At 32.0% G+C, this 24439-nt stretch overlaps 1 protein-coding gene and 1 long non-coding RNA gene across 3 annotated transcripts; one reads left to right on the forward strand and one right to left on the reverse strand.

Annotated features, from left to right (window-relative positions):
- Positions 1–120: 120 nt before the first annotated feature.
- LOC106673883 (DENN domain-containing protein 2A-like) lies at positions 121–24204 on the reverse strand. 2 transcript variants are annotated; one of them, XM_014406257.2, is made up of 11 exons: positions 23427–24203; positions 8232–8315; positions 8095–8170; positions 7863–8038; positions 5773–6018; positions 5606–5712; positions 5390–5545; positions 5024–5210; positions 4617–4968; positions 4498–4557; positions 121–345 (listed from the first exon to the last, which is right to left on the reverse strand). In XM_014406257.2, the coding sequence occupies exons 1-11, from the start codon at positions 24033–24035 to the stop codon at positions 323–325; spliced, it is 2076 nt and encodes a 691-aa protein (XP_014261743.1). In that variant the 5' UTR covers positions 24036–24203; the 3' UTR covers positions 121–322. The 2 variants fall into 2 exon arrangements, with proteins under 2 accessions (XP_014261743.1, XP_014261744.1); XM_014406258.2 differs by lacking the exon at positions 121–345 and adding an exon at positions 3564–3745 and having other exon boundaries at positions 23427–24204.
- LOC112126446 lies at positions 6025–7562 on the forward strand. The gene is made up of 3 exons (XR_002909979.1): positions 6025–6416; positions 6640–6692; positions 7192–7562. It is a non-coding gene; the product is annotated as an uncharacterized LOC112126446 (long non-coding RNA).
- Positions 24205–24439: the final 235 nt, after the last annotated feature.

A 24439-nucleotide genomic window follows, 5' to 3' on the forward strand; every position in this document is an offset into this window, starting at 1 on the left:
ATGACAATTTTATTAAAGCTTTTATTTGTTCAAATATACCAACAAAAAACAATACAAGGAATGTTACAGTTAAAAAAGTACAAAAAATAAATAATTTACTATGAATATTAATATTCTTATAGAAATAAATACCGGTTTTTTTAGACCAAAAAGTAAAAATCAAACATATAAGGCACTTTTTTTTTTGGAGGGAAGAGTTACATCACAGTAGCTAACTGTTTGGAGAAACACAAATAAGTATACAAAACTTGAGTGGGAGAAAAGACATTGTTGACTAGATTTGAATTCAGTGGGGCACTTTTTATTGTTCACCATTGTGCTTTTAGTCTCTAAAATTCCTCAGGCCTGAAAAACAGAACGATGCAAGAATAAATATGGTGATTACATATGTTTCTGACAAGTTATGTTTCAAACCAAAGGCTGATCGATTAGCTTATGGAACATGAACATTTGGAAATTTGTTAAACAGTTGCTGGGTTAGCATTAACTCAAACACGTTTTGGCTTTGCGCCACTTTAGGTGAGAAACCATCTCTCAGAAATCAAAACAAACCGCAGACGGACTAAGTGCCAGTTCAATGTGCGTTCGCTGACTCGTAGATCCAATCATCAACATAGAAATTGGTTTATGTTTTAATTATATTGAGTATTATATTATTTGAAGGTCATTTGATTGAAGGTCACGTAAATGGTCATTGGAAGAAGAAAACATCAAAAATGTGTCGAGCTTTCGTCATATATTATAACATCTTCAGGGAGTAATGGTCCAGATTAAAACTGTCAAAAGTTGAAGTTAAGCATTCTTTACAGGTACCGGAAAGGAAAATAAATAATTTAAATACAAAACCGTGTGGATACTACAAAGAGGTTTTTATAGATGAGTTAAGAAGACCCTTCTGTAATGTCCGCACAATTTTGGCGTTTACTTCATCTGATGACCGTTTACCTGATCATCTCTAAAATAATTTCACTGGTCGATCTTCACACAGTTTTAGTGCGATTGAAATTTAATTTTTAATTCACTAGTTTTCGTGGTCCTCTTGACCAATTAATATCTTTCAATTAATTAATTCAAAAGGTGGGGGTTGAGATGGGAAGTTAGTGTCCAAAGTGGATCGAAGTCACGATAGCTCACGTGGTAAAGTAGCGGCGTATCTAGCCGAAGGTCGTGAGTTCGAATCCCGCTCGTGACATTGACTTTTTTATCTCAACTAAAAACTTCAATTAATTGAAAGATATTAATTGGTCAAGCGAACAACAAAAACTAGTGAATTGAATAAGTTAAAATGAAGTACATCTTCACTAATGCTCTCCGTGGTCATTTCAATTGTCACTGAGAATCAAATAGATTACACGACATTTGAAAAATGGAAAAAACGAGGGAAAATTCAATAGGTGGAATTGAGATGGGAAGTTAGTGTCCGAGTGGATCGAAGTCACGATAGCTCAGGTGGTAGAGTAGTAGCTGAAGGTCGTGGTTTCGAATCCCGCTCGTGACATTGATTTTTTATCTCAACTTAAAACCTTAATTATTTGAAAGTTAATTTTTAATACTGAAGAAACTGATTTTTTAAAACAAAAATAGTGTGAGATCTCTCCATGTTACCATTTTTGTCTGCATATCCTCACCAGGCTGGTTTGTCAAATGTTTTTTTTACATTTCATTTATCTTCAGTGTGTCTATGCCAAATCCCCTTAAACACGTTACGGTTGTCATTCTAGAACGATGAAATAGACCCTCCCCACATATGGACTTAGTTCCAGAGCAATGCATCTTTTCTAGAAAACCCTGCTTCTCAGAGCAAGTTGTAAGCTGTTGGTTTGTTTTTCCAAACTGAGTCAGTTTCACAGGCCTTTAGTATCATTTTATATTTTTATTCATTTTTTTTCCTGGCCTTATAAACTTTGCATATTAGCCAAGGAACATGATTGATCATATGCTATGCGTTTTGGGGGAGAAGGGTTGTGTGAAAAAGGCCGGGGCGACCGTGGGAATCACACCCATGGCCACAGGGTCTACAGCCAAGAGTCTTATCATGCTGACCCCTCAGCTACCCCAGTCTCCGCTTTGTCAATGTTACTGTGAAGATCGTTTTTCAATTTGATCTTTTAGACATTTTCACGATTTAAAAAAAAAAAAAAAGTCAACCATTATAGTTGTTTTTTTTTTCTCTCAAAAATACTTTCATTTGAAGGTATAATCAAGGACAGCACCTTAAATTTCTTTGTTCACCTTTTGTTCCTCGTTTTTTTTTTAAATTATATTTTTTGTATTAATCATAAATAAATAATAAATATATAAGTATTTTGTAAAATAATTGTTAACATGTAGTGAAAATGGAAATAATTACTGAATTTGTAAATAATTATAATTTTTTACCACACGTTCAAACTTAATTTACTTTATATGCTTTCAAAAATGTCTTATTTATAAATATAAATGAAATAATCGTTTTGCTATTGTTTTAATTATATGTAATTATCACAAATAAAGTTCAAGTAAATGCAATATAAATTTCATTTACGTACTACTTTCCGTAATATTTTTTTTTTAAATTTACCATGAGTTAGTAAGTAGAAACAAATTACATACAATTTTCATAGTATAGGAGCGGGTGTATGTAAATATTGAGGGGGTAAACAAAGATATTGCTGGTTTGCCAAACATGACCTTCCCTGAATATGGTCTTTGTTCATTTTAATTTCTATTCATACAAAACTTAAAAAAAGTCAGTATTTCAGGAGTGTCTTAAAAAATCAGTACCGTAATGAACGAGTTAAATCCGCATAAACTATGTACCAAAACACATTTATTTATGGGTGATTCATTCTCAATACTGACCTATTTGTCAGAGTTTGTTCTGGTTTCAATTTTTCATTCTGAAAAGCGATATCTAATTATCTTGTACCGTTAAACGTCTCAGATCAAATAATGAAGATGGGAAAAATATTTAAATGCATCTGACAGAACAACACAATAAATAAAAAAGAAATAAATCAATAATTAAAATTAATATCAGTGTTTTCTTATTTAGACTCCTTCAAACCGTCATGTCATTTATACAATCCAAGTGCTTTTGATTCTTGATAACCACCTTGCAATGTCAAAGAACTACTGCATATAATAAAATACGTAATTTCCTGACTCTCTTATATAATATAGTCAATGATTTAAAATTGAATTTTAATACAATGATTTATCTTTATATAAGGTTTTGGTTGAGATAAAAAAGTCAGTCTCAAGAGCGGGATTCGAACCCACGACCTTCGACTAAATACGCCGCTGCTCTACCACTTGAGCTATCGTGACCTCGATCCACTCGGACACTAACTTCCCATCTCAACCCCACCTTTTGAATTTTCCCTCCTTTTTGCCATTTTTTATCTCAACCAATATCTTATAAAAAGATTAATTAATAGAAAACCGTTATTTGGTCAATCAGACCATGAACTCTAATCAATCTAATGATTTATTTAAATTTAATAAGATTGTAATATGAAAACATGTCAGATATACAAATAAAGATGAAACACTCAAGAAAAAAATATTTGAATTATTAATTGTATTATTCGATTAATGAGACAATAAAGCTGGCTATCAAATGCAAGCTGGATATTTATCTGGCAAGGAGTGTGAAACGTTTTCATGTGAACTTCTACACATAAAATGTTTTGTGCATTCCTCGTTTGTAGCTGCAGTGTTCGTCCGAATTTTGTTCTGGCATATTATAGAGGAGATAACTTTTCTGAAATTGAATTGAATTGATTGCTTCAGTCAAGTCGCCAAAGACAAGAGAACAGAAAATGTGGCTAAATAGTATTTATTGAAAAAAAAGAAGGTGTTTGATAAATTTGCTAACTTTTCACTCAGAGAGATCTGTAAAACGATGAGGACCATTAAAAAAAAAAAAAAACATAAATATAATAGGTAAATAATAAGATTTTTTAACAATTATTTTATGAACATTGGTTCAATAAACAGTACCTAATGTTTTTATTCCTAGATATATTCTAAGTCTATTTAATCTATACTAAAATCGGAATGTAAACTATTGTTCCCCTTGGCATCATAAATATAGTCTCTCCTGAATGGGAAAATTAGTTTTTCACAGACCATAGTGAAGTAAGACTTGCTCGTAGATTTGGATATATTCGCTCTTCGCAACTTTACACAATATTTCCGATGAATGAAAACTGACTCATCGACACGTTTAGATCGTTCGCCCATTTTCATCAGACAAACTCGAATTCAGACCTTCTCTGCTACCAGTGGATGCGAGACATAATGTGGTTTAAGTCTGGTCTACTCAGACCATCACACTTGCAACATTCGTTATCCCTCAATTAATTTTAATCGACGGAAAAGCAGATTATGGTTAGATTCTCCATACTGAAGCGAAAAACCTTCTGGGTCAATCGAAAGATGTTACAACTCCCAAAAATTTTCCATAAGAGATCATTAAAAAAAAAGTTAAAAATTTAAAAAAATTAATAATACCTTTTTTTCCTTTTGAAACACGTTTTTCTATGTATTCTGCACACCTTTGTTCAAACAGTCCTAAAATTGTTTAATGAAATTAACCAAACGATGAAGAAGAAAAATACATGCAGCCTTACCAAGTTGATTTCTTCTTTCCATCCTTTGTTTAATAAAAGTGTGGAAAAGGGCTGTTTCCGTGAACCATTCGAGATAGAGACGAACGCTTTTTGATGAAGGGGCATTTATGAACTGTTCTTTTTGGAATTGTCGATCTTTGTCAGGTACTGTGCTTATCAAGAAGTTGCTGTAATGTCCAACCAGCTCGACAAAAAGCCTGATGAGGGCTTCTGAAGGGGCGATGTCGATGCTGTGAACCGGAACAAGGTACAATGCCTGTTTCAACGACTTGCTAAGTTGTTCTGGTATGATTGAACCTTCGTCCCCTTGTCGCTTGACTACTGTTCCGTTATCGACATCGACAACTATCACCTAGAAATTTAACAATTGTAAACTATTCTTATTATTTTTGTAAAATCAGCCTTACATCTTCTATCTCAGAAAAAAACATTTTCTTTATCGGCCATTTCCTGTTTTTGAGAAGCCCAACTATGTATGGTGTGGGAGCTTGGAGTATTTCCGACATAGAAATAGGCAACAGGGATACAATAGTATGCTGCCACTCAAAAGGATAAAGCGATTTCAAAAGGCCTTCTATGCAGTCTGAAAGAACGCTGAAATATTATTAATTTTGATTAATGTTCTGTTGACAATGTATGAACCTATATATGTTGTATTTGTATTTGAAAAGTGAAATAAAAACAATGTCTTCTGACAAAATTTAAAAATGGAACGTATGAATGTATGTATAATTCAATACAAGTTATTAAATTTTAATTACAAAAATTAATACCTTATGAACGACCCGACCAATATTATTTTTCTCTCAAGTAGGAGACTTGCTAAAATCTGTATAAAGATTGGCACACTTAGAATTTGTAAAAGCGTAGAAATGTTTGAAGATTCCTGCCTTTCATCTAGAGAACTATGCAGTCTCCAATCGCCTATTCTAAAATCAAACATCCAGAATTATTATCCGAATATTTTTTACAGAGATGGACAGTCTTACAGGAGTGATTCTTGTTTTTTTGGAAATTTAGCCTGAAGCAGTAAATTAACAAATCTGTTAAACTCCAGCTTGGGTATGCCATGCTTGCTTTCAACAGTAGCTAAAATCTTTAACAAAATAAAAAGATAAGAAAAAAATTAAAAATTTCTTTTGTTATTTTTTAATACCTTGTAGTAAAGAGTATTAGGTCTATGGGAAGTAAGTATAACATAGGCTAAAGGAAGGCACACCAATGATCCCTCAGGCTGTACCCGCCTACAGTAAGCAAACGACCTCGAGCCATCAGCAGCTGTGATAAAAATTGTGTAATTGTTGTGCCTTGCTGATTTCGGGATGTAGTCAGGGACTTGAACTACAGACCAGTTGTCTGCATCCGGGAAGATAAGACTGGCAAAGTTGTCAGGCACTTTAATCTGAAATATGTAAAATGACATTTAATATGCTCAATATGAACGAATTGAAAACGTGAATTAAAATAAAAAATAATAATAAAAAAAGTCAAATGTCCCACTCTCCTTAATCCTGCAGCATGTAGTGCGGTACTGTGTACAGCAATTTCTTTTTTTATTGTACAATTTTTCCTATAGATTATGTCAAAAGTGGTTAGTATTCATTCTTTACGTTTTCAAGGACTGAGAGCGACAAGTGCCATTTTTAAATTTTCTTTATCTCCGTAGTTATGGAGCCATTAAAGAGAAAACTCATGTTTTTGGAATTGTGCGAACTGCTGGCACCTAATAATGTAAATATAATAATTAAAGACCGGATTTTCATGCAGCAAAAATCTTCAACATAGAAAAGTGTAATAAAGGTAAAAACTCCCATTTAACGTAGTAAACATTGTTTATGATTTGATTGTTTATGCAATCAATTATACTAATTTTTTGAATTCAATATGTACAAATATACAATTAAATTTTATAACTAAATTTCAAAATATATAACTAGATAATGAAAATAAAGGTGTCGCTTTTAGTTCTTATTTACAGTTTGTTGTTTACAATGATCCATTTCAAGCATTAATCGTTTATCAGGTTGAAGGAGTTACAAGCACATTTCTCAATGCCAATGGGACATTTTAAAGGAGGTAAATAAAAATCTATTATATTATTTATACACTTATCTCCATGTTTATGTTTATCTTTTTTTTTAAATTTCAAATCTAGTTCCCTCCATTTGTTGAAATGTGTAACACTGTTGTATTTCAATTGTGTTTTGTTTCATTTAGATGATGCTTAAATTCAGAAAATTTCTTTAATTTACGCAGGTTTTATTTAACTCTCGTTTTAATTTCTCTTCTGCCTTATATTTAATATCACAATCATTACGATTAACTTTGTAAATCCACTTTTTGGCCTGTATAAGCTACTCTATTACCATATCGACTAAGAATTTACCCACTTTTTCTGACAGTTCACCAATGTATGGGAAGCAGCGAAAATCTAATGATTCATTTTTGGTAGGGTTGCTGAATCCGATTGTTGCTTCTTTTAAAGTTAATTTTTTTATTCTTTTTTACTAGCATATATATTTCTTAATATCCACTGTTTTTAGCCAAAGTTTTAATTGTTTTTTATAATTAGCAGGTGTTAATGGGAGTATCAATATTCGGTCTATGAGCCACATGAATCCAGCAGTTTTTTAGGTCCATGGGTGAGAAGAATCTGCTGGTATCACGGCGTCAGTAATTGTGGATTTTCTATACATGTCTATTTCAATTAGGTCATTTATTATGGACAATTTTAAATCTAAACAACCATCTTTATTTATTTCCAGTGTGAAATTTATACTAGTTTTAAGTATTAATTATTGGATTCTTTTAGAGCGCCTAGTTTTCATTTCATTTCATGTACATTAAATATCAACTACATAGTGTTTCCAAAAAAAGGACAGATTTAATTAATCGATTTGATTTGAAAAGAATTTTTTCAAAGTTATTCATAAATATTTCAGCACAAAGTGGGGATAATGGAGACCCCATTGGTAGCCCTTTCATTTCATTATTAAATTTACTATAGTTATATGTCAGGCATATATTTAGGAGTTTTATTTTATCATTTTTTAGAAATTTGTTAAGTTCTCCATAAGTTTTGTAAATAAATTAGTAACATCAAATGACACTAAAAGGTTTAAAATTGTGGGTTTTAATTATTTTATCTAATGTAAGAAAACACCACCACTGTTCTGAAAAGCTAATGTATTTTTAAAAACAAAAAGCAATGAATTTATGAATGAAAAGAAAAATAAATCTACTTACATCTCTAGGAAATTTGGAGTGAATGAAGCCAACGTTTCCTCTGTTTATATCATTATCTAAGCCAATTAAAAGTAGAGCATCAATTAAATTAGACGTATCTTCATTCGAATAACGTTTGAATTCTTTAACTGAACAATTCCTTTTTGCATATATTTTCTTCTCCTGGATGGATTTGACTGAAAAACAAAATGTAAGACTGATTGTGATTAAAATTATTAAAATACATCCTTACTGTCTTTAATAGAATCGCCATCACTGTCTGTTTCTGATTTGGTATTGTTGAAAGGCTCTGACATTTTCATTTGTATCTAAAAAGGATTCAAAATTATTTATTTGTTTAAATAGAGGTAATTAATAAATGTAACTTACATTTCTAATTGTATTTTCATAAAGACTGATAATCGGTTTGACTCCATTCTGCGAAACTTGGTTGTCTAACATTATCGGGCTCGACTGAAATAACACAGAAAATAAGTCGGACCATAAGTCGAAACAAATGTTGTCCTCTGACCTCTGGTCAGTAGTGGGGAAAAAAAAGAAGATGTCTTATTAAGAAAGTTTCAGGAAAATGATTCATTCCTAATTATACGCGAATGGCCAAACATTTCACAAAATAAGTGTAAAATAAAAATTTACAACAAGGGTTACTAAATCTATTTCTGAATAGAACATCAACAGCGGGGAGCAGTGAAGGTCAACTATTTAGATTTCTAATGTACTTCCTAAAATACATACAATCAAGATCAACTTTGTCCTGTTACAGCTGGAACGATAGTTCGGCCAAATATTCGCTGCCATTTTTTGGAATTTTATTTAAAAAAACTCATTAACATTCAACAATGTAAATTAATTCCAGAAGAGGCACATTTTCACAATAGAACTTTATTGACCAACTACACAAAATCTATTCTGTCTTGTCTAACTTTGTCCTAACACAGTTAATCAGCTAAAGTTTGATCCAGTCAAACATTTCTTGTTCAAGTTGAAAAACAACTGTTTCCTGTTCAACTTTTGCACTGTGTTGGGTAATTTTTTTTTTAATAGTTAAAAAACAAAAATGAGCCTCAAATGGTCTTGAAATGATATGCTCAATTTATTAAAATTTTATCTTAAATATTGCCAACATTTGTAAATATTATTTGAGGGTGAGGAAGAAGGTGAGAGAGAATTTAGAGTAAACTCTGAAATGTAAAAATTGTTGAAGAAATAAAAATTACCAGATCCCCCCCCCCAGAAATTAAGAGGTTTGCCATTTGCTTCAGATTACCAGGCAAAGCTATGTGGCATCTTTGGAACGGAATTTTAATTTTATTTTAAATTTTAAGCCTTATTTTTGAAATTTTAAGCCTAATTATGATGCAGTTTGTTGATATAAAAATGAAGATGGGAGAGAAAATGAGAAAGACGTGGAAATTGCCAGACTTACAGATACGAAAAACAAATTTTGATTAATTTTTTATCTTAAAAACACGTCTTTAGTGCAGTTAAAATAGCCTTTACTTTCCTGAACTTGTGTTATGCTTATTGCGGGATGCGCAACCATAAAAAAGAGAAAAAAGTAAAAAATTAAAATAAATAATGAAATGGATATATTCTAATAACATCAAAACATATATATGAACAACTTTTTTGCCATAATTGTCTCAATTAATTGACCTCACCTTTTTTATATGGTTCTTTGGTGATTACATAATATGTTAATTCAACAAAACATGGCTCAATATCATTTCTGATACCAAAAAAGCAAACATAATCATTTATTACAATATAAAGAATTGATCTTAAACAAGGAATAGACTTTATTCCTTGTACTTGTCCAAACTGGTTTTTTGTTCTTATTTTTACACATTTTATGGTTCATGTTTATTAAATTGTTCTGGTTACATTTATTTGTCACATTCTAAATAATGAAATCATTTAAATTTGCCCCATGCTCATCAGTTACCTTTTTAGTTTATGAACTTTGAAGGAATCTGATCTTTTTTTAAAAATAATAGTTGACAAAACCTTCAATATATATTATGTACTTTGAAAAATCATTTGGCAATTGCACATTCATGTGATTTCCTAGTTACTTAGTTCAGTGCAATTGACTTGATCCTTTTCTTAAGAAGTACTAGGTCACTGACTGTCGTTGTTGCTATTCTGTTCCCTGGGTTTTCTTTGTATCGCATTGAGTGGTTGCTTCGCATCCAACAATTTTATACTTTACTTATGTTCCATATGATGACATTATGTTATTCACAACCTTCTAGTCATAATCAGAAGACAACAAATCAACCTGCTATTTGTCTAGAACAACTTCATTATACCTTCTTAATTTCTACATACCACTTTGTAACACCAGATAAACAATTAATTTCGCTAAAAAAATAACGCCAATTACCTTTCGAATAGCACAATTTCAAGACTGATGAAACTTATAAACAACCTACCAATGGAATATGACATTCTTTCTTACAAATCTACAACATTTCAGCTCTTTCCTACAAAATTTGTCATCTCAATTTTAACAATCTTTCCTTCTTTCTGTTTGTGTATTTTCTACTCTTTTATTTTCGCATCTTCCAGACTGCAATTATTACATTTTGTGAATAGTGTATTATTTTAATTGCTGATCGATATCAAATAAAATCTGCATGTGCATGTACAGAGTTGAGCCTTCTCGCATACACCAGTAACTTCGCCGTGAATTATCGGCAGGCCTCGAAAATCACCCACCTCGGGTGTTGGCAGTCCAGGGACACATTTTGGTCTTAACCGTCCAACCACCAATGTAAACAGCCCTGTTTCCTTCAAGATACTCGTTCCTTGCTCAAGATAAATTCTCATATTGGGTGTTAATCATTCGTGCTCTTCATATACAACCTTCCTCTACATCAGTGGTTCCCAAACTTTTTTGATCCATGGACCCTTTTTTATAGTTAAAAATTGCCCACAGACCCCCAAGTGAAAAAAGCCACATAAATGAATAATACAAAAATTACAAATTAAAAAAAAAGTTTTGTTGAAGAAGTATTTTTGAAATTATAAATTATAAATATATATAAATTATAATATTAATTACTTTTGTTTAAAATAAAATATAAAAAAATTAATGACTTGGATGAACGTGATGAGATGTTATGAGTGTATAATTTCTAATCGGTTTTTTCTTTTGTGATGAGGTTCATAATGGCACTGAATCCACATTCTACCGAATAGAAAGACAGGAAAGCAGTCAACAACTTCTGTACAATAACCCATAACGCAGGATATAAAATTGGGATCTGTTTTTGTAACCATAATCCTTGTTCAAACATTGGTTTAATTAAGTTCCTCATTTGTAAATATTTCAATAAACTACTCCTGTATTAGTATGGATTCATCTGTGTTTGGGATCTGAGTGTCCACATGTAAAAGGGTTCACGGGAAGTGAAGAATGTCTTCAAATCTTTGGTTCAGGTATGAAGAGCCGTTAAGTGTTGACAGTAAGCAAGCAAATCTTCATCTCTAATTTGCAATTTTGAAAGATTTGGAAACTGAGAGCATTCTCCTCTTCCCAAGTTTTGCTTGTAAAGAAAAAGTGTTGCAACAAATGCAGATATTACGCTTTTAGTTTTGATTAAATTTAATTGGTCACCTTGTAGTTTCAAATTAGTTTTGTTAAATTTCGCAACTAAATCAGACATATAGACTATGTCATTTTTTGAGTTAATTAAATTGTGTCGCAAATCATTGTCTTTGGTTTCCAAATCAAAGAGCACATAAAATCGATTTAAACATGCACTTTTAGATAACCAATGTATTTCTGTTTTATATTATATTATTTAATATTATTATTCATATTATATTAAACCTTTCGCGGACCCCCTGACGTTCAGAGACTCTCAAATCAATTTTAATTTTCCACGGACTCCATGAATGATATCAGGGGCCCGGGAACTCCTGGGGGTCCATAGGGACCACTTTGGGAACCACTGGTCTACATGTTGGATATGTACACACGTTTTAATCTTAAAAGGGAACAGGTAAAAATATACTCCCCATTATAGGGTTATTGTACCCCTTAGGAAGTAGTAGGAATAAAAAAAAAGATAATAATTTTTTTAAATCGAGCAACCTTTCTCTGCATGTCACATATGGTTTTGGCCAAAAATAAGTATCCGTGTGTCACCTGCATGGCCTATTCTTATTTATTGAAGAAAACCCTTTTACTACAAGAAAGGTTCTCCAAGAGCCACCTATCGACAGTGCTCTTGATATGTGACAGCTTTTCTGCAAATCCGGCCCACCGATGCTGCCACATTCTTTTAATAGTTTTATATTGCATTTTTAGTGTCAGGCGGCTGGATTGTGAATCAAGTCAGGGGTTGGAACGTCTCAGCCTTAGCTACTTTGTTACCCTTCTGTGTCCGGGTTAATTATTTATTGTATTATTGTTATTACTACGAAGTCAGTATATCTTTAGTTGTGATAGGAGTTGCAATTTTCAATTTGATTTTTTTGGTATCAAAGATATGTTTGGCTTGTCTTCTTTATTTATTTATTTTTTATACTCTTCTTGTTTAGCTGAATCACTCTCCTTTTGATTTTTATGAGGGTGAATTTTAACTTGTTTCAGTATGTTTTTTAAATTTTAATATTCATTGTAATTCAGTGTATAATTCAATATATTATGCGTGTTATTAGGGCATTGTAACTGGGTAAATTCCCATATAAATAAATAATTAAATAAATTCTGATCTTTTTCTTCTTAAGAAAACACGTGCAACAATTTCGTAACGGGCGAGATGGTCTGAAGGGCCTGCAACCGCCGTTTCCCATTTACTTAGTTTTATTGCTTTTAAAGCAAAACAGGAGAGAAAAACGCTTATTTAGGATTATGATTATATGCATCGAATGGAAACAATAAAAAGTGGACATACCAAATTTTTGATATTCCAAATAGAACAATGGGCACAATTTGTCGTACCCGTAATAAAAAAAAGTGGGCATACCAAATTTGTCATATCCGTAAAGTCCAATTCTTCCAGAAAGTCAGTAGTTTAAAAAAACAACACGAACAATTGAGGTTGAAGGTATTAGATAAAGTTTAAAAAATTCAAAATGAGCATTAAGGGTTATACATCAATTTAATACCCATTCCTCCATAAAATTGCCCATTTTGATAGTTTTATTTATTTAAACTTTGATTTAAAAAAAAAATATATATATCACATACAAAAACAGCACGACTTATTATCCGATTTTAAATTTAGGTAGACTTATACAATAAAAACAATGATCAATTTAAATCATCAAGTATTTTATTTTCTTATTCAAAATTCCCAAATATCCCATTGGAAAACGATGAAAAGAGTTATCCCTTCTGTTTGGAAGCAATGTTTATTTAATCATTAATGTTTACACACTCTGAAATGGGATTAGTCAAGGTGTTTTCATCATTGAAAATTAAAAACTTATATTTAGTGAAGTTCCTCACTGAAGACGGCGCAATCACGAATTCGAATAACTCAAAAAAACCCGCGAGTGGGGGCCAGACCCTGTGTGACCCAAAGTTCAACATGAGTTCACTGACGATATTCTAATTCTTCTAATTCTCTCTGCATCAACTCTAATTTGACATAAGGTTATTTCTTTATTAAAATTAAAATTAATTTCAACATTGAACTCGGCGTAAAAACCCTAATTGAAAGGTTCCCTGCTAAAGGAGAAAATAAGCGGCGCCATCTAAAAAAGAAGATTACAAGACCATTTAAAGATGCAAAATGGTGAAATTCGACTTTCTGACTAGGTCACTGAGGCATCAGGAACGATGTAACTTCTTCCTTTGGTGCTAATTCTTCTAGGAAAATTTTCCTAAAAATTGTACTCTATAAGGTATGCACAACTTGGATAGATTGTTCCCATCACTTCAAACTCATGTCATTTTCTGCATGTAAATGTAGAAGCATGTGTATAACGGAAGGGGGGAGACAAGAGGCAAAATATATGCAAAATAAAATGTAGCCTTTTTAAAATTTATGCAACCATGTTTATGAAAGCGATCACTAATAGACCAACCAATTAAATAGTAAAAAAAATCACAATAAATGTTTTATACACACACTAGAATTTTATGAAAAATTGATAATTATTATTTTCGACACAATAAAAACAAATAAATACTTAATAAAAGGACTGTCATGATTTAATTGGATTAAGAAAAAATGAGTTTCATGTTAAAAACTCAAACCAGATCTCGAGTTTTTGAAAGAAAAAACTTTGCAAATATTCCTCCCTGATGACTATGGGGTGATACTCCTGAAATTTGGTCTCTACTGATTATTTCGGTCTGCTTATCCTTGCTGGACTGTCTGTCAGATTTTTCTCTCTCAACATTTTGCCATTTTGTTGGGTTTGAGTAATGGTACGTGGCTTTCCAAAAGAAATGAAACAAGAACGAATTCTGACCAGTAAAACAAATTATTGTGAGTGGCTCACCCCAAAAATAAATGATTAGTGTTTTTTTTTTAAAAATATATCTATTATGAGTAGTCTGGACCTTGATAAGGTCAATTGAAAAATTGATGAAAAACAAAGATTGTGAGTAAAAATGGGATCAATACATCAACACTTTAATATATCTATTATGAACTGTTATTTAATCAAGAAAACAGTCAATTCCATCAAATACTATTTGTTACTTTCTACGGCAATTAAAATGACGACATATATAAAATCGAGTTCGTCTGGATTTAAAGAAGGAGACATCTAATATTTTATTTGTGTTTTTAAACGTTGACGAATTTGATGATGTTCTTTATGAATTTCAAAGTTAGATTGAAGAAATCCTGGAGAACTACACTAATAAGAGGGTCTTAGATGATTAAAGAAAGAAGTCTCTTATTCCATAGTTTACAGGATATTCGACGAAAACTTTTATAAAAATCTTGACAAACTGTTTTAGTTCATGCTAGGTTAAATTAGCTAGCTATTGCCGGCTCCTGACGTTTTGCTGTCTTGCATTTTTTAAATATTTTTATTACTTCTATCTTTGATGTTTACCTTTTCCTCATGTGATTAAAATGTCCTAAGTCAATTAAAATACAAATTCATTATATTTAAAAGATTATCTAACCTAAGTTTGGTGGTTCAAGAGTTATAGATATACCTGAGACCCTAACACTACAACTATGATAAAATTATCTACAGCCTAAAATTACGGTTCAGAGCCTGGCAAGGCAATTTTCCCTTCATTCACACCAATAAATACATTCACAGTAATAGTCGTGCATTCATTATCCTAAGGTAACCTAATGGCTTGACAGGTTCTGTGGGTTCCATGTCCATACACACTTAACCACTCACACAATTGGGTAGTCACCAGGGTTTTTTATATCATGTCAGTGGCTACTCATAGATTTTTATTGCTGGGTTATTCTTTTAAAGAGGATTGTGTAAATAAAAAAAGCCATAATTTATTTGATCAAATAAAGGATTAAAGGCTAACTCAATTTATGTTGAAAAAACACCAACAACCAGACAGCTTTGAAATAAGCATTATATTAATATGTTTATTTATATGAATTGATATGTATAAATATGAATTTATTTATAAATAATATATGACAGTTTATTATGTTGATTACAATATGCTTAGAAAATAATTGTTAAAATTTTTTGGTTTTGTTTAAAAATGTGTCATATGAAATCATGATTTCTAAACTGTATGAAAGAAAAGTCTGGGATTTACAGTAATATAATAATTATAATGAGATTATATTATAACAAATTGTGCTATTGAATGACAAAATTACAATGATATAAAATTGTTTTGTGTATCATTGATAGGGTATAACAATTAATTTTTGGTTTTTTGTTAGAAAACATTTCCATGATATGATATAACAATAAATTAAGATTGGCAAAATGTTCATAGATTCTTTACAATGTAGATAATACAATGTTTATATTTTGCTGTCAATCCCTGTCTAAAGGAACAAAAAGTGTAGTCACTCGAATTATGACATCTATAGGTGAACTTTATCAAACTGTAAAAAAAGTGTCGCAGACTAACTTTTTGACCCTTGACAAATTAAGCGACTTATTTAATTGTTCTTGGGATTGCTGTTGTAGTAATTACTAATTGGTCTCCAGTTTGGCCTTGCAGAGTCAGACAAGATGTAATATGGTGTTTAAATTTAATTTTGATTGGTAGATGCTATTTTAATGAAAATCATTGGGGGAGATTATGATGATTTTTTTTACCACACCACTTAACAGGCAACACATTTATCAGTTTACAGGATTAAATGAAAGTAGTTTTCCCTTCCTTATATTTTGTTAAATTAGTATTTATTAAATGTTACAAACTTTATTTTTATGCAAACTAAATTGAGTCATTTTCAAGAGTAAGAATTTGAATAAATTATAGAACTTTTATAACTTTATTTTGTCTCATTTGATTCAAATAAAATTTAGAATAGTCTTGTTTAGTTACAATTAGTTAAATCAAACAAGCAACATTTGCTCAGCACATAGCTGTAGCTTTATTTCAAGCCGTTTGTTCATCTCAATAAAATAAAAAAATAAATGTTTACTTACACACATCAAAGGCTTCCAAGTGGCTACAGACAAAACAAAGAGAGAAATGATCTCATTTTTTACTTTCACGTCTAGAAAGGGAAAAACTCACTCATCCATTTCAGTTTGCCCATTGTTTCAGTTCTAATTTACATTCTTTTTAATTTTCAATTAGTGATACAAAAAAATAATTACTTTTAAAATAGTTGTATTAATATTTGTTGAATAGAACAAAAGATGCCTCCACTCCATTCAGTAAGGGACGTTGGCTGATTCATTTCAGCTTAAAGAGCTTTTAGGATTCATCTGCAGTTCTTGGCACTGTAATAGAAAGCACCGACATAATAATAGTAAATAAATACTTCAACTTCTGTAAATTTACAAGTTTAAGCTCTCAAAAAATTAATTACTCAAATAAAAAATAAAATGTAAAATGGTAATTTGTACGGATTTTCTTTTGTGCCGATTTATTAATTTCCAGTTTAGTAGAACTGACTTATGCATTCAATAAAAAAATCCTTTGTTTTCATATATAATTTAAAGAAGAAAAATACCCATGGAAATCATGGCCAATCTCACGAGAAAAATGTTGTAAGGTCATCATTTATCATTTTTGGATATGGAACTTCCTTATCTGAATGTGTCAGGCTCTGACTCATGTTTTAAATGTAAGCATAACAAAAGCTTTTAGCTTTTTAAAGGGATCTTAAGCAAAATATTCTTGTAAGGGGTGGAAAATAAATATGACATTTTAATTTAAAACATTAATCTTGATTGGAAAAAAATTATTTTTCACAAATTGCTAAATAATAAATATGCTAAAAAGAGTAAGATATCTATTTTTTGTTATTTGAATTTTTATGTTTTAATAAAGGTTTTCTCTCATTAATATCTATTAGAATACTTAATTGCTGAGAGAACTTAACCAAAATTACCCTAAAGAGAAGAATGGCAGTGACAGGCGTTTACATATGGTTAACGAAAAATTAGTTCATATAGTAGGTATTTTAGTCATATTTTTAAAAAGATGGATTTTCCAGCTTATGAATATTTTAAATTAATACATACTTAAAAAAAGTTATTTTTGTGAAAAAAATGCGTTACTCTCAAATAATTATCAAATTAACTTCGTTGATCTCGATTTATCAATGAAAAGGTGGCTCTCAATGAATTCATTTTAGCATTGATTTCAAATTATCTCTTGAAAACTGAATTGAGAAGTATTGTAGAATGTAAATATTAGGTGAGATTTAGCTTTTGTTTATTTTAAGAAGAAAAAAAAAAGGATGATTGTATACACATCTCCAATTATTATTATTATTTATTTTTTTAAAATAATTGACTAAATTTTTAATAAAAGTGCAGCAATTTGACCTTATTAGGCATTATTGTAAAAAAGTATAAATTAAAATTAAAGTAGCAATTTGTTTATTTTAAAATAAAAAAAAACTGTATCCTCAGTAAAACTATAATTTGAACATACATACACACATACATGCATATAGCTTATCACGTCTCACAGCTTGCTGGAAATTCCTGCTTTTATATAATTTACAATAAATTGCCGGCAGGCCTCCAGAATCACCCATCCCGGGTCTTGGAAGTCCGGAGTAGTACCTCGATCTGTCCAGTCACCCTGGTTGGGCTCCAGGTGCTATATCAACACCTAGATCATTCCAGCCCAACTCAATCAATCTCCGAATCCTAACCCATTCATGCTCATCACACTTAAAAACATTCATTTCTATTTACAAACCTTTCACTCAATCAGTGGCATCACCCTCTACACTAATCTAATTGATGGAGTATTCAATATTATGCTATTATTCACACTAATAAATACATTCATTCTCAATATCTAAGAAACAAAAGATGAGATATCAATAAAGATACAGAACAAAACTTTCTGTTTCCTCTAAAAATCAGAACAGGAGACCCTCTGCATGCTCAAGCATAATTCTGACTACATGCTCTCTATATGAAGCCCTTCAATTTATTTATATTCGCGCGAGAAATTAATCATCTAGAATAATCTCCCAAAAATATATATATAAACAAAGAAAGAAAAAAATTAGAATGTAGATTGTGCATTCAATTTGAGTGTAAATGATGAAATGTGTGTTTACTTAAAGTACTAGAATTATTTTATAAATTGCCACTGTACAATATCCAATGCACAATGGCATTTGCAAAAAAGGTTTTACTAAGTAAGAAAAGTTATTCCTGACATACAGAAGGGCTTAACGTCAAATTACCTTGTGCGATTTCCCCTTGGGTCTATCTATAGAGTGATGAACCTTTAGTTTGGTTGTTTCTTATCATTTTGGTCTACCTATCCTCACTTTTTTCTTGTGTTACAAGTCCAAATATTTGTAGCATATTACATATATTAAGGGCAATAGAGTACAGAACCTCTAAGGAGTAAATATTGTATGTCCTGACAACGCGGACACCAGTTTCCTCTACTATTTTAATATAATTGTTTTACAACTATACTCTAAGTAATTAAATATATCGTTAATATAATGGAGTATCTATCACTGCAAAATTGTACTGTTTCCTTATCACATTCAACTAATTTCATACTTAAGTCTTTAATAAGCATAGAGGGCTGAATATATTACTAACTAATTGGAACTGAGAACAGCCGAATAACGGTAATAATGCAAAAGCAAGCAGCAAAACAGGCCTGATTTATTAAGGATAGAATGTATAGTCACAGGCAAAACATCCACTTATACATTGAAAGATAAGCTATTAAATTTTAAAAAGCTTGACAAGGGTGAAAGTATAGTTTGTTTATTTGATATCTCTGGTTCTAAATTATTTACAGAGGCCAAGTTATGCTATTGCATGTAGATTGGAATATTTAAAATGTTTGTTAAGTTTTCAGTCGATTGTAGAGTTCTTTAAAAGTTATCGACATTTTTATGATTTTTTATTGGGGGGGGGGGGAATTCAAAAGCATTTGAAAGGCGAAAAATTTGAGCTTAAATCATCCCTATTTTTCTCACTTATAATGGCATAAAACTAAACATTGTTACCACATCCTGCAAGAAGAAATATTCTATTTTACAACAGTTGTAATAACTTTGAGTTTATATTAAATTCTGAGGAGTCATGCATTTTTATGTGGAACACCCGACATTAGCGAGAAAAAAAATTGGACACAGTGAACCTCTACTGTGAGTAATTAAATAGTTAATTGAATATTCTACCTACCAGTGCAAATTTGTAATGCTTCTACTCACAATTGTTATAATTTTAATTTTGTTTATTTGATAGCTAAATATCAAGCTAAATAAAAAAATTAAACTGAGTAAATAAATTTCTAATAAAGCTAAATAAATTTTACCAATGTTGCAATAGAAATAATGAAGAAAATATTTGATTCATTACGGAGTATTTCCTCCTCTTGAATTGGTCACCTCTTGTAGTCGACGTGGCATCAATTGTATGAGGTTTTGAATGTAGTGCTGCGCAATATTATCATACTTCTCAACCAAGCGCCATTCTTAATTTCTGCAAATTCTCTGGAACCACTTGGGTGACTTTTTACTCTCTGACAACTCGTCCAGGTGTTCGATATGGTTCCGATAAATCAGGACTACATGCCAGTAACTCGTAATGTTGAATTGAAGCCTGTTCCATTTAGTAACCAACAATCCCAGCTGTATGGGGCCTTGCAGTGTCATGCATAAAAATAAAACCACTGCCAATTAGTAGCATATAAGGAACAACTTCTGATAGGGAACCCACGATGAAGATCAAGTTTGTGCGACTTGCCATAATGCCTGCCCAAACAATAAAAACCACCTCCTTAGCTTCTCCAGAAAAATGGGGATATATCACCTCTTGTACTTCTCCAAACCCTCTCTTGGCCATCAGAAGATTTCAAATGAAACCTTTGACTCATCCGAAAACAAGATTTCAGTCAAATCTTGCGCAGAACAATTAATTTGATTTATTGCTAAACTTAACCGAGCTATTCTGTGCCTTGTCAGAAGTTCTGGACTAGAGGCAAGTCTTCTCCCACGTAACCCAGCTTCTGAAAGTTTTTGCCTTGCAGTACATAAACTGACATTAAAATTTCTAACTTGTTGAAGTCGTTGCTTGACCTCAACATTGGACAATGTCGAATACGGAATATATTCGAAACAATAAAACGATCATCTCTCTCAGATGTGACAAGATGGTGACCTGATCCATGACTAACCTCCAGTATCTTGAAAGCGGTGGAAAACCTTTTTGGACAATTGTTCTGGGAATGTTAAGCACCCTGGCCATATATGCTTGACTTCTTACATTTTCCAACATCATTATCTAGCTGAATTTGTATTACTTGAAACCACCACTCAAACAAATTTGAAACATATAAATGTTAAAGCTTAAAAAAATCAATCCACTGGAATGTTAGAAAGAAGTGTTACTTAAGAAAAACCAACAAAGAAAAGATTGACTTTTCAAAGATTTATTTACATAATCCAACTGTAACACAAGTGAGAGATTTTATCTGTGTTTTATTTACCTCTAATAATTTAAAACAGACCAAATATTGTTGTAAGATAATCAACAAAGTATTTTCTAAAAGATAATTAAAAATAACTTTTTTGCCTCACTGTTCAAATTGGCGGAATAACTGCAATCATGCAAAAGCAAGCAGTAAAACAGGTTTGGTTTATTAAGGATAGAATGTATAGACACAGCAATACAGACACTTATACACTGAAAAATAAGCTGTAAGTTTTGAAAAAGCTTAACAAGGGTGAATATTTGTTTTTATGATAATTTTGGACTGCTGAGTTTTGACTTCACACCATCTTAGTAATAATCTTCGTTAAACCCAACCATAGAAGATGTCAATTAAAACGACGATGATATCCAGATAAAAATGTTGATTTTTTTGAGTTGGTAGGCCACAATGTCATTTGAATTTTATTAAAATGATTTTTACACATGTTTGAATTAGGCAAATTTTTGATTAGTTTTTGGATTATCTGGGGTCCTATGTACTTTGAAGATTGAAGAGAGCACAGATCAAAAAACTGGGTGATAAATTAATACTTGATATACAGGGTGACAGGCGATAAGTGTTGAAAATTTCAGGAGGTGTTTCTACTCACCATATGCAACAAAAAACTTCCTATAAACCCCTGTCCAAATCTCAACGGTAGATAAGCAATTCAGTTTTTTTTTGACAGGTCCAATAAATTGCTTGTAAATGTAAGAATTACTGACTACAAAAATCTGGTTGCTGTAAGAAAACCAGAAAGAATGTTAAATTTGCTGTAAGAAAACATATTTACACTGCACAATTGATGAAAAAATTCGGCACAAAAAATTCAGAAAAAACAAAAACGTTGAAATTTGGATTTTTTTTTTGAAAATGTTGGGTTGTTAACTGTTAATAACTACAAACTCCAGGAGCTTTGCAAATTCCCTCAAAAGTTCACCATTTGAATTTGGCTGCCTCATCATCCTGCGCTTTATTTTCCAGTGCTCTGATAGGATAATCCCTTCTTTCGCTATTTTATCTTCAAGGGGTTTTAGACATTTTTTTTAAATTTTCCAGGTTATGACAAAGCCAAATAGAACCACTACCCGAAATACAATGCAAGCAATATTGTACAATATTCGGGTTAAATGTTATTAGGTGATCTCCAGGCCTGGTAATACACAAATGGTGTAGATTGTAAGCAATAGCTTAAGAGATTAGCTTTATTTAATACCAGAGGAGAATATTGAAAGATTTTAAAAAATTGGTCCCTGCTTTTTTACTTCATCTTGCTCTTCCGGTAACAAACAAATACCCATTATGTATTAAAACACTAACTCACCAGCCTACTGTTTAACATTCTTTCAGGTCAGTAATTCTGAAGTTTATAAGCAATTTATTGGACCTAAGTTGAAAAATAAAAAACCGAAAACCTGAAATTACTACTTTACCATTGATTGGATTGGGCAGGGTTTATAGGAAATGTTTTGTTGCATATGGTGAGTAGAAACACCTCCTGAAATTTTTGACACTTAACGCATCACCCTGTATATTAAGTATTAATTTATCTTTTGATCTTCAATCTTCAAAGTACATGGGACCTCAGATATACCAAAACCTAATCAAAAATTTTGCCTAATACAAACACATTTTGGTCAGTGTTGTAAAAATCATTTTAGTAAAATTGAAATGACATGATGTTTATTGTAGCCTGCCGACTCTAAAAAAATCAATCAACATTTTTATCTGGCTATCATCACCATTTTAATTGACATCCTCTATTACACCCATTATTAATATTCCAGACCTGTTTTACTTCAAACTAAACATCTGACATGAAACTCAAGAGCTGGACGGATTTTCTGGAAAAATTGAGCGTGCCCCCCTTCTTTGACACCAGTTTTTTCAACAAAATGCAAAATTTTTGGTCCTTCAAGAAGCGCAATAAAAAAAGGTGGGTATTCCGCTGGAAGCAAATTGAACGGTGAACTTTTGTGGGAATTTGCGAAACTCCAGGAGTATGTAGTCATTAACAGTTATCAATCCAACATTTTCAAAAAATTCCAAATTTCAACATTTTTTTTCTGAATTTTTCGTGAAGAATTTTCTCGTCAATAAATAAGCTTTGCTTACAGCAAATTTAACCTTATTTAAGGTGGCACAAACCAGATTTGTATACATTCAGTAATTCTGAGTTTATAAGCAATTTATTGGCCTTAAGGTGAAAAAAACCAAAACCCTGAAATTTTCGACGCTTATCACCAGTCACCCTGTATAGTTTTTATTTTTTAAAATTTTTTTTTAATGTTTGCATTTTAAAAACTGAATGACTAGTCTAGACTAGGAGTAACGATGTAGTTATAGGTTTGCTAATCTTGATTTAAGTAATATAACGTATCCTGGCTGAAATTGGTAAGTTCATGGTTCAAGTCATTTTGGGTTTACTGATACCTAATTTGGGACATGCTATTGTCTGATAAAAGACCAAGTCTTGTATGCAAATAAAGATAATAAATATTTACCAAATAATGTAGAGTCATGGGTTTTGTAGTGTTCGGTGCATCCCTAGTTGAGATCTTTGGTGCGTAGGGCTCCATGTAGAGGGGCTCTCGCCGGTTGCAGAAGACAGGGAAGCAGTTGTTGCCCTGCCTGGGTCTGTTGTTCGAGTTGCTCGGAGTGTCGTAGACGTGGTTGTTGTTCGTTCTGGGTGCCGGTTTCGGCTTCTCTGCCTGGAAAGGCGCCTGGTTGCTCAGCAGGGCGGATTCAATCTTTTTCAGCATTATGTGCGGCTCGGTTTTGGACCTTCGCATCAGCGGCCTATCTTCGGTGTTGCCGTGGGCGAAAGTCCTCGGCGGTTTTTTCGGCGCTGGGCCGACGGGCAGAGGAGCTTCGAGCTTTTTCTTGAGCGTGTCAGTCAGCTCATCCTGACGTTTCGGCTTCGTCTTTCCCTTCGGCGTACGGAAAGCAGGCGTCCGCTTGACAAGGCCGCGGTTCTGGGGCTCGCAGCCACCCTTGCTAGGGCTGTTTTCGACCTCGTTCTTCTTCTCAGACAACTCCGGACGGGTGATTATACTAGGGTTTAAATTTTCGAACCTTTTCCTAATCTCTTGGACTTTAAGCCCGCTCTCCATGACATCATAACGAGGCTTTTTGGTTTTTAATCGAATTGTCAAAAAAAAAGTTCAAAAAAACGGGACGGAATTATGATTGTGAAGAGAGAGAGCGATGTTCCTTCCGAGCCCGTCAAATACCAAGGCAAACAACTATCAAGTACACGGGTAACCTTGAAAAAACCTCCCGAACTAGTTTCTTGACCAACAACTACAAGCGGCAGCTGACAAAACTAGACAGACGGCGCATGATAAACTTTTCAAAAAACTTCTCAATGGTACAAATTTCGATTAATTTGTGTATGAAAATTTAATTATTAATCAAATCAATTTGCTATTGAAAATATTATTGTGTATAAAAATATTTCTTGAAAATATCTTAGTCAAATAGAAAACTTCATTTTGGAATACAAAAAACAAGTAAG

Source organism: Cimex lectularius, unplaced genomic scaffold (assembly GCF_000648675.2).
Source record: "Cimex lectularius strain Harlan isolate CLEC.00 unplaced genomic scaffold, Clec_2.1 scaffold6, whole genome shotgun sequence".
Lineage (NCBI taxonomy): Eukaryota > Metazoa > Arthropoda > Insecta > Hemiptera > Cimicidae > Cimex > Cimex lectularius.